The 12296-nt window shown below is 36.1% G+C and overlaps 1 protein-coding gene across 1 annotated transcript in view; it reads left to right on the top strand.

Annotated features, from left to right (window-relative positions):
* Window positions 1-12296, top strand: part of tmem117 (transmembrane protein 117) — a 280385-nt gene that overhangs the window by 56189 nt on the left and 211900 nt on the right. The window contains exon 4 of the mRNA XM_069192367.1: window positions 6037-6169. Coding sequence (XP_069048468.1) covers window positions 6037-6169 — 133 coding nt within the window. The remainder of the gene's footprint in view (window positions 1-6036; window positions 6170-12296) is intronic.

Here is a 12296-nt window from a genome sequence, read left to right as displayed (position 1 = left end):
TAAAAGTGAATAAACAATTCACTTTATCAACCTCAGTAGGTTCATTCCCTTGGACAGACCATTGAGTGCCATTTTTTGGAGTAAAGTACATACTACCCAGCCATATTGGTGAAGCTGATACTTCAGCTCTTCACTTAAAAATAATCATTAATAGAAACCTTTGCAATGTAATTGTACTGTATGTGCTTTTGTTCAAAACCCTGGTCCAATGAAATCCCAAAGGAAATGTTATAAATAACATATCTAAAATCTAAGATTGTATTATGCTACGATGATGCTTAACTGTCCAGATTAATGTAGATTGAAACCTTTGGTCACTTTGCCAAGACTTTTTTTTCTTCCTGTTTTTCTTCCTCTGCTCTTTACTGATGCATTACTTCTTTCTTTAACCACATCACCCCTTTGACATCCTCTTGCATTCAGTGCCATGAGCTACGTTTCTGTTTTTTTCCAATTTACTTCCCTTTTTCATGTACTTTTATGGCTCTTACAGTCATTACTCTATGGTATGTGAGAGAGCTGGTGGCTACCACTTGGATGTCAGATAACTGTGTTGTTTAGGTGACCAATTTGCATAATAAAAATAGAGGCAGTATGGCCTCATTCATGTTCAGTTGTTTACTCTCGTATTCCTGTTTTCAAGGCTTTATAATTTAAAGCAATATGACATGAATGAATTGTTTAGAACAAAGTTTTATCAGTTTTATACTTAAAAGTCTGGAGCTCAGCTCAAGGCATGTCTTTCAACAGAAGCACAGGACACTTAGATTGATATAGACTCTTCAATATGTTTCCTTATTTTTTGATGTGAGAACTATACACTGGGTTTATAAAGTGATACTTCACATGATGAAACACCAGAATGGACATTATAACAATGTGGTGTTTAACCCATCATCCAATATTCCAGCACTTGTCGCTCCAGGCACGTTAATAACTTATCATTAGAGAACAAACAAAATATATGTATATTTAAAAAGTATTTATTGTTTGATGTGCTGATGGTTTGTATTTAGGTCCTCTAAATGGTTTTGTTTTTAACTGAACCTAATAGTAAAACATTAAAAGAACATATAAAATTACAGTATGTATGGTTTTTCCAGCCAATGAACCTATCAGCATGTTTTTGGATTGTGGGAGGAGACAGCACCCCAGGTCCAGAATTGGGTCCAGGCCCCAGCACTGCAAGGCAGCAGTGCTAACCACTGCGCCACTGTGCTATCTTTCTGCCAATTACCACACAGATTGAAGATATAGTATACAATTATACATGTCCTATAAATGCTTTAGATTTAGTAATAAAATACATAATAGAAAGCATAATCTTGCTAGTGAGGCTGTTTCGAAGGTATTAAAAAGCTAATTAAAGAAATTTTTCAGAAAAGATACTTCTAACTTTTAATTATAAAAACAGCTCGTGTGTGTGGGTGGGTGTTGAAAAAAGAGAGTAGGGGACAGGGATGAAGAATATAAATAAGTACAGTATATTAATTGTATCTATTTATTTTACATTATATATTAGAGGAAAGTAAATCTGTAGCTGATTGTGTGAAACTAGTCTTTCTCACGGTCAAATCACATTGCCACAAATTGTTGGAAATCTTTCAATGTGGTTTTCTTGACATACTATAACAGATTACCTCTATGTGTGGGACTCAAAATAAACAGTTTTTTTTTATGACAATGCACTGTAGTATGTTTTACTAGCACCCAACTAGGTATTTTGACTGTACTGTACATACAGTGCCTTGCGAAAGTATTCGGCCCCCTTGAACTTTTCAACCTTTTGCCACATTTCAGGCTTCAAACATAAAGATATAAATTTTTTATTTTATGTGAAGAATCACCAACAAGTGGGACACAATTGTGAAGTGGAACGAAATCTATTGGATTTTTGAAACTTTTTTAACTAATAAAAAAATGAAAAGTGGGGCGTGCAAAATTATTCGGCCCCTTTACTTTCAGTGCAGCAAACTCACTCCAGAAGTTCAGCGAGGATCTCTGAATGATCCAATGTTGTCCTAAATGACTGATGGTGATAAATAGAATCCACCTGTGTGTAATCAAGTCTCTGTATAAATGCACCTGCTCTGTGATAGTCTCAAGGTTCTGTTGAAAGCGCAGAGAGCATCATGAAGACCAAGGAACACACCAGGCAGGTCCGTAATACTGTTGTGGAGAAGTTTAAAGCCGGATTTGGATACAAAAAGATTTCCCAAGCTTCAAACATCCCAAGGAGCACTGTGCAAGCGATCATCTTGAAATGGAAGGAGTATCAGACCACTGCAAATCTACCAAGACCTGGCCGTCCCTCTAAACTTTCAGCTCAGACAAGGAGAAGACTGATCAGAGATGCAGCCAAGAGGCCCATGATCACTCTGGATGAACTGCAGAGAACTACAGCTGAGGTGGGAGAGTCTGTCCATAGGACAACAATCAGTCTTACACTGCACAAATCTGGCCTTTATGGAAGAGTGGCAAGAAGAAAGCCATTTCTCAAAGATATCCATAAAAAGTCTCGTCTAAAGTTTGCCACAAGCCACCTGGGAGACACCCCAAACATGTGGAAGAAGGTGCTCTGGTCAGATGAAACCAAAATCGAACTTTTTGGCCACAATGCAAAACGATATGTTTGGCCTAAAAGCAACACAGCTCATCACCCTCAACACACCATCCCCACTGTCAAACATGGTGGTGGCAGCATCATGGTTTGGGCCTGCTTTTCTTCAGCAGGGACAGGGAAGATGGTTAAAATTGAGGGGAAGATGGATGCAGCCAAATACAGGACCATTCTGGATGAAAACCTGTTGGAGTCTGCAAAAGACCGGAAACTGGGACGGAGATTTATCTTCCAACAAGACAATGATCCCAAACATACAGCAAAATCTACAAAGGAATGGTTCACAAATAAACGTATCCAGGTGTTTGAATGGCCAAGTCAAAGTCCAGACCTGAATCCAATCGAGAATCTGTGGAAAGAGCTGAAAACTGCTGTTCACAAACGCTCTCCATCCAACCTCACTGAGCTCGAGCTGTTTTGCAAGGAAGAATGGGCAAGAATTTCAGTCTCTCGATGTGCAAAACTGATAGAGACATACCCCAAGCGACTTGCAGCTGTAATCGCAGCAAAAGGTGGCTCTACAAAGTATTAACGCAAGGGGGCCGAATAATTTTGCACGCCCCACTTTTCATTTTTTTATTAGTTAAAAAAGTTTCAAAAATCCAATAGATTTCGTTCCACTTCACAATTGTGTCACACTTGTTGGTGATTCTTCACATAAAATAAAAAATTTATATCTTTATGTTTGAAGCCTGAAATGTGGCAAAAGGTTGAAAAGTTCAAGGGGGCCGAATACTTTCGCAAGGCACTGTATTTATTTCATATGATTACTTTCTTTCATACTGAAACTTTAGAAATGTAACCTCGGGTAGGTCCAAAATAAATATTACATTAGATGACATTATCTTAAGTCTGCACGTTTTGACAGGAAATAATTTCAAGATTTGTAATTTTGTAACAATTTTGTGATAAGAAGGATAATCAGCAGCTGGCGGTATGGGTGAATTCAAGTAAAGTATCCTTGAAATAAGTGATCCAAGTGATCAGTTTGAGTGCACACATACAGAGACCTGATGTTACCAAGTATTATTTGGTGGTGATTGACATTACTGTATGCATCTACAAATTCATCCCTTGGAATCTGAATGGGATTAAGTCTGCAGTTCAACAAACTGAGTGTGTGACATTGGTCCTAGATTGAAACAGAAAATCTTGAGAAACCCTTTCAAGTGCAGACAAATATTATCATATTACATATAATACATGTCATGTTACATACACATATGATCATATTACATTTTACACATATTACATATTACACACACAAATACAAGACCAACACTTATTCCATGACATGATTGTGATGAAGGCTGAAGTTGTTGCTATGCCAAAGCAACCCATTTGGTGGTTCCTCTGAGTCTGGTAATGCTGTCATTGGGTTTGGCTAGGCACACACACTACTATATCTGCTGTTTGATTCTGTTGTTTTTGTTTCAGAAACAGACAAGTAGTTGCAGATTAAAATATTTGCAACAGCACCATTCCTAGAGCTCCCTCTTTATCTGCAGGGGATATGTTTATATGCATATTGCCTATAAAATAGGAGAATTTCTGTCTAAATATATGTTGTTATCTATGTTGTTATCTGTTTTCTCATTTCATGCATAGGGTTTTAAGAAGGACATACAGTAAAATGGGATGTAAACTGATATGTGTACATCATAATCTCAGAATATTATAATCAAATAGATTAATCAGTTAAAAAACAAGGGGTGAAAATGTATTGCAATGTTGCTATATTCATGTTTTAAGTATGTTATATATACAATATATAACGTCATATAAAAATAAAAGCTTCTGATTGGTAAAACAAAGGTGTGTATACTGTACATAGCATATACCATAATTTGCATATAACTATTATGTAAATTAGCCTAATTACACTTACAAGTCACTGAGTGCCACAACATTTTAAATTCTATTACTATCAGCCAGTCTTAAGTCACAAAATCACTGACACAAATGAATTACTTTCCACCAATTTTTGTGCAGGAACTATTCTCTAAAAATTCTACAACAATCACATTTTAAAAAGTACAGGAGTACTTCTACTTTTAGAAGTTGGTTTGGAATTAAAGGTAGTAATTGCTGTAACATTTCATTGATCTGAAATCAGTCCACAAAGCTACTGAATGTACACTCTGAAAAACAGAAAAAGTGGAGTTCAGTTTCATTCTTAAACTCACATCAAAATGGTCTTTCTCCATGTCATTTGAAACACACAAACCAGGATTAAGCACAAGTTATTAGTGCTTAATCCTTTACTTTTGAAATTCCCCTTTCAGTGCAAAATTTAACAGCCAAATGTGTTATTTTAATGAATAATAAATGAAAGGCCATGGTGTATTGGGACTATATAACACTGTGATTGTTACTGGTTTTTAATTATTTTAAATTTGTAAAAATTATTTAAATGTTCTGCTTTCTTTTAAATTGATAATAGTGTTGTAAGTAATATAAACCATTCAGGGCTGTGTGGTTCTAGGGATATATAGCAGGCCTGGGATAGTTAAACTTAAAAGGCAGACCAACCCAGACCTGACGTATATCTCTGGAATATCATGTTTTATACCCAAAGTGTATTTGTCCAACAATAATGTTTTATGTTTCCTTTTCCATAGAACAGAAAACCCTGAACGACACAACTCTAACTTTCATATCTAAAAACTAAGGTTTTCCAAAAGCCATTAAGATTATGTTATATCTTGAAAAATGTATAAGTACATCTTTAGAATAAGTAGTTAAACATGATATACTGTACAGTATTTCCTGATCTAAATTGTATCGAGGGACTTTGCCAATGATTTCACATAATGATAGTTTCCAGCTGGTGCAGCAGCACCGTTGTTCTTGCTGTGAGATACCTGCAGTTCTCCAATATTTATTCGTCCTCTCCAAGGTGAAAAATGGTTTATATCATTGCCACCAGGCACTGACATCACTACTAATCCCTTCCTGCAATATCAACATGGAGAATTGGCCTGACGCAGGTTGGCCTGTGGCAAGAGGAATTTCGAGAAAGTACAGCATCGCTAATGAAAAACAGGGGTAGAATATTGGGCTGATAAATAAGTTCAAGACATGTTCTTTTTATCTTGGATGAAATTCTAGATTTCCATATTAAATTAGAAAGTGTTTGTATAAGAAAATCTGAACATACAATGCCCACAAGATGTTTTATTTGTTTTTATTTTTTGTTGCACAAGAGGGACTCTTGTGTAAAAAAGCAATAGCTTCTGATTGGGTTTGTATTTAAAAACATTTCATCACTGTTATTCCCTATATATTAGCTGCATTACTACTTATTGTAAAAAAAGGCTATTTGTTCTTTTCTGTTGGTACTGTCTATAACTATGTTTTTAAGCAAACATTTTGAACTCATTATCCACATTAAATGGGATTTTGTTGTACCCTAGGTCGATTTCTGCGACTGAAAATGTTCAGAGAAGACCACGGCTCCTGGATGACAATGTTTTTCAGCACAATTCTTTTCTTGTTTATTTTCTCTCACATTTACAATTTGTGCCTCCTGATGGCTGGAAACATGGGGTAAGGAAAGGATTCTTTGACTGTCTCAACTGAGTACTTTGTTTCTAAATGCAAACTTCACAGAAACTGCTTCATTTCTCACTTTTAGCTGTGAGAAGTAATTTTCTCATTAAAACAAAAACATATATGAAGGGACAATAATAAAATAAAAATGCTTCTCCATATTGAAAAATTAGAAATAGTATACATCCTGGTGTGTTGAAGAGTAAATTCAACATATTCTGGACTTTCGAGTATGTGCACAAATGTTTGGTTATCATGTGTTGAAATAACAGCATCAAAAATGCTGTTTAAACCCTTTAAAAATCTTGCGAATACTTCTGAGCTGGACATTTTGTGACTTTTTGTACTTAGAATATAAACCAAGCCAACTAACAATGTACTTAAGAAGTAAAGCAGTCTTTGTTTATAGAAAACACAAACAAATAACACACAGTCTATTGTTAAAAACCTATCCACCCATAGCCTTCAACACCCACATTATGGAGGACTTATCAGAATAGTCCACTGTACACTTTGTGAAAATGATAAAACAATATACAAAAAAGATTAACTAAAAAGACACTTAATTACACATCATACTGATGGTTACAGCAGATAAAATCTGTGGCTTAGAATTGTTTACAATAATAATAATTGCCTACACTTATATAGCGCTTTTCTGGACATTCCACAAAAAGTGCTTTACAGGTAATGGGGACTCCCCTCCACCACCACCAATGCTACCACCTACATATGTAGCATCCACCTACATAGAGCACCAGAGCGCTCATTACACATCAGCTATCAGTGGGGAGGAGAGCAGAGTAATGAAGCCTATTCATAGGGATTATTAGGAGGCTATAATTGGTAAAGGCCAATGGGAAATCTGGCCAGGACGCCAGGGTTACACCCCCACTCTTTTCGAGAAACACCCTGGGATTTTTAATGACCACAGAGAGTCAGGACCTCGGTTTTACGTCTCATCCGAAGGACGGCGCCAGTTCACAGTATAGTGTCCCCATCACTATACTGGGGCATTAGGACCCACATGGACTGAAGGGTGAGCGCCCCCTGCTGGCCCCACTAACAACTCTTCCAGCAGCAACCTTAGTTTTTCCTAGGAGGTCTCCCATCCAGGTACTGACCAGGTTCACACCTGCTTAGCTTCAATGGGTTGCCAGTTGTGAGTTGCAGAGTGATATGGCTTCTGGCTAATACAGAGAATAACCCATTTGATTAACTTGACTGAAAACTATGGGTTGACAACAGTGTTAAAAAGGGTTTGTTGTATACTCATAACTAATATTTGCTAATTCTAGAAAATCAAACAAAACAAAACATCTGAAAAAATGACAAATAAAAAACTTAAAAACTCTTGATGAAATGTATGCTTGAAAAAACCTACTTATCAGTCAAATAATTTTTGCAGATTTATAGGCATTATTTCAATAAGCATTTTATCTTGTTGAAATATCTTCTATTAGTGAGCAGTATACAGATTCTCTGGTGGTCTAGTGACTAGGAGTCAGTGCTTTCATATTTGTATGGGATCAGTTTCTCATGATTTTATTAACTTTGCAGGAGCACAATGGAGTCTGCTTTTTAAAATAATTATTTATGCATTATGATGCATTTGCAAAACTGGATGCTTGGAAAGGAATATTTCAATGTCTTTTTTTTATTTTCATTTTTACAATGGATAAGTTGAACCTGTTTAATCGGTCCATCACGCATTGTGGTTGTTGCACTGACAGTAACATCCATCACAACATCTTCTGGGTGTTTGCAGATTGGAAATCTATGTCTGAACATTGTGACCAGAAATCACACCTCAGGTTATGATTGGGACAAAATTTATTTTTGTCTAAAAGCCAGTACAATATAGTATCATTGAACTCTGGAAATATTTTTTGTCCAAAAGCCAATAATGAAACATGATAAAAACAGGACTCGTTTGCTTTCAGTACATGCTTATATTTGTATTTCTTTAACATGGTTTTTGCCTTAAAGCTCATATATGTTTCAATAATAGCACTACTGTTGCACATTTTTAAATGCAGTTTTTTGCTTCCACAGATAGTAGTATTCCTTAGATAGTATTCCTGAGAAAATAGGGTCACTGCAAATGGATTGCCTAGATACCATTTCCAAAAGAACAACCATCTGCACAGTGCTATTTAAACAGTAAAATGAAGAATCACAATATTACAAAACAGTTAATGATAATCTACATATATATTCTGCAATGACACTGTGCTTCATTAATTGTCATTTCATTAATGATCTGCTGCAAACAGCATTTTTGTAGCATTTTTGGGGGCTTGTTATTTCTGATGAACCACCCAAGAGCACTCTAGTATATTAATTCAATGCAAAGAAAGCTTGCACTAATTTTTTTTAAGTATCTTTAAAAGTTGTGAGGCACATTTTGTGTCTATGTTATCAATTTAACTGGCAATGAATACAAGGATCCCAAATGCAGCTGTAGACTGCTTGGAATGTGGTATATCATGGGGTGTGATTATCAGGGAGGCGGGGCTCTTGTTAGAGAAGCATGCATTGCTTTGGCCACAGCTGTAAGGCAGTCTGTAAACTAATAATACACAGCTGTGGTCATGCCTAAAAGAGTAGTCTGCATACTTTCCTGTGAGGGGGAACGGTTGGGCCGTTGGTACATCGGTCCATCGGCCCCATCAGTCTAATATGCATGAAAGCAGACTTGGCACAGAGTGAGTGAGGGCTGGTGTCTGTAGATTTATGTGTCTGCCTAACTCATGTGGTACAGCAGTGGCTGGACTGAAACAGTGAGAGGGAGAAAAGAGGTCATTGTATCTTAGTCACGATGGCAAGGCTGGTCACAATAGAGCTGTGCTGGGAGCTGTGACGTATGTGAGTAATGTGTGAATGGAAGTTCAGAGTGCATTAGAGGGGTCCTTGGTTTTGCAAAATGAGGTGTTAGGGAGGTGATTCTCTCTTTTGGTTGCATTTCTTTGGCAAAATATGAGTTGTACCTGAAAGTGACTAGTGTACATAACCAAACCAGTGGTGAGGTTCACTGAGTCTGGGTTTGGGCAAGACTCAGGGACATGATTTTAACCTCAAAGAAGCTGACCTCAGAAGAAGCCGTAAAAAGGACTAAGGTGTGTATGAGTAGGGGCTCTGAGCCTGAGAGTTTGCAAGCAGAGGGCTCAGAGTAAATGTAGCATGTGAGTTGCCCAGATGAGTAGGCCAGATAACAAAACCACTTTTGGAGGAGTGTGTGTAAGTTGTGGTAAAGAGTGAAAAAATTCCCCATCAGGCTGTGAAGGGTGTGTCAGGCACTGTGAACACACCTGTATTTTGCCCTAAAGTAATGGCCATGGCCTTGGAGTCACTGCAATACTCTAATTTATTAAGATAAGACTGCGTATAAGATGCAGTTAGTTTTCATTCTTGGTAAACATTACTTCAGTTGTTTGAAGTATGAAAAATACTTGTTGGGAAAGATAGGTGGCACTGTGACTAAAATATTCACAGAAATGTTTTATGGCAATCAGATTCCATTCATTTTGTTTTGCAAGCAGCAATTTGGAAATCTTTGGCTGCAAACAGTTTACTACTTTTAGATTCTTTTCATGAAGGTATAAATGGTTGATAAAGAAGGAAATGGTTTTGGAAGTAGATAAGGCATCTGCTGCAATTAATTAGTGTTGACATTGCTGCTGGTATCAAGTCTAGTGAATACCTGTATTTGCAACTTTCTGGGATGCATTCCAAAAGAATCAGTCAGGTAATGAATGAAACAAGCTACTTTTAAAAAATTGGAATGGCAGAAGAATTCCTGCAAAGGTCATGCAGCAAACTGCTTCAGCATTCATATTCAATTAATATTAATCTTTTATCTTCCAGGGTAAAGACAAAATGACTCTATTGAAGGTGTTTATTACTGCTCTGTGTATGTTAATCTTAATTTGTGCATGTTCTTGTACTTCATGGCTTGTTTTCTGTTCAGTACTTTTCCCGCATGCACATGTTAATCTGTGTTCTTAGGTTTGAAATTAAGAGTTTAACTTTCATGCGTTCCTTTTTGAAAAACTTTTGAAAATGAAATTCTTAACATTTGCCTCTTCAAACAAGTCTAATACGTTATTAGACAATTTGTCTATGTTTATAAACAATGATATGCCATTTCCTGTAGCATGCTAGTGATCTGATGGTTTGAATTTACTGAAACAACTAGAAATGGGACACTATATGGCTTCTGGAAATCAATCATTCAGAACAACAGAGACCTACACAGATTAAAATAATAAAATATAAGTACATCTAAATCAATGCATTTGATGTGATACAAACAGCTGATCAATCACTCAGGGATTACAAAATAAATTAATAATAACAGGGTTAAACACTCTGTTTTATGTAGTACCTCTTAATTATGTCAATAACCAAATGCTTAAAAGACAAGTACTTGTTTAGAAGAAGAGCTGAATTTTCAAGGGTTGTGATGTGACCAATTAATTTATTGTCATTATAATCAGGTGCTTGGCCGGGTGCAGTCCAAAAGAGATTTACAGTGGAGATAGGAATGATGAATTGGGTTGCAGCATGTTCAGTCTTTGTCTGCTTTGTGCCAAAGGATGTCCAACTGTCACGGAAGAAGAAGAGAGAAGGAATCTGCATAGACCAGCAGTAAAGATGGCTCCCCAAACAGAACATGCATTAAGTCTTAGGACTTGGGGATATGGCTGCAGGTCAACACTTGCCTGTATTTTGTAGTTGCTGCTTTGAATATCCCATGATTTTCAGTAATGTTGACAAATGTCCAACTGTATTATTTCAGTGATCAAAAGAAATTAAATGTAGGAGATTGGCACAAAACGTCTCTTGTTGCAGAATTCTGTTTACAAATGGACGACTAGCAATTTCTTCAGCTAATTCCTGTTATGGTTCATACAGTGGTGGTTACAGTGATTATTTCACTACCAGGATATTAAGGTTGTAAGAGAAGTTGAAGTATTTTATTATTAATAATGGACACATCTGCTTGTCTTCATTGAGTTGAAAAGGCTGTGGTCTAGTGAACATTTTTGGTCTTTGAACAGGGTTTGTAAGGCATCAAATTACTGAGAGATAAACACTTCTGGGATTAATTGACTCATTAAAAGCAGAGATTGAAATTAATGTGTATCACATATACTGTATAAGGGTGACTTCCACTGCTTGGGATAGTTTTGGGGTCCATTTGGGGAAACTTTAACCAAAGCTTTGCAATTTTGTTTGTGAAGATCACTAGTCATAAAACAACATTGAAGACAGTGATTCTCCTAATATTGCCAATTGGATATGCTCTTGATAAACCTATAATCAAGAAGAATTAGGCTGTAAAACACCTGTAAGCTCTGTCAGTAAAAGATGACAGTTTTCTCCTAAATTAGGGATTTAAAATAATAGGTCTATAGTTACTGAAATATATTTCAGGTAAAAGCAGAAATCTGTTACATTTCCTTAGGGCTCTGAATTTATAACTGTAAGGCTGTAGATTTAACCCCAGGCAAGACACTGCTATCTCTGTGATTGGTACTTTCCACAGATTCCTGCTATGGCATACTCACCTGAATAAATGGATACTCAAGTATTCTTTGGATAAAAATATGAACCCAATAAGTAAATAAATATCATATAGCCATGTCAGATTTTCTTCCAATCCTTACTTTAGAATTTAAAAATCCTCTTCTATCTATTGCTCAGTTAAATTAATTTAAATAAACATTTTTTAGTTTCCTATTGTTTAACAACAAAGAATACCCTTTGATCAGCCAGAAAACACATTATATTGTGTATGTCCTGTCTTTGTAGCTTATAATTGAAAAGCAACAGTGAATTCAGATCTTTAATTTGTGAATTGCTTCAAAGAGAAAATGTATTTTAATATACACAATATGAGAAAATTGCTGATGTACTGTACAATAGTTGACTCATGATTAATGCGTCAAGAAACAAGTCTTGAAATTATTAATTAAATTTATTGCAATTTTACACTTTGTGTCCTTTTTGGTAATTTTTAGTTAAATATATATACTGTATGAACTTTACTGTTCAATGGTGGTGCTGTCTCAAAGTTCATGGGTCCTGTGCTCAGATCTGGAGTGGACTATGTTCTTCA

This window comes from Lepisosteus oculatus, chromosome 7 (genome assembly GCF_040954835.1).
Source record: "Lepisosteus oculatus isolate fLepOcu1 chromosome 7, fLepOcu1.hap2, whole genome shotgun sequence".
Classification (NCBI taxonomy): Eukaryota; Metazoa; Chordata; class Actinopteri; order Semionotiformes; family Lepisosteidae; genus Lepisosteus; species Lepisosteus oculatus.
The sequence above is the reverse complement of the archived record's forward strand: the minus strand, read 5'-3'. Positions and strand labels throughout refer to the sequence as shown.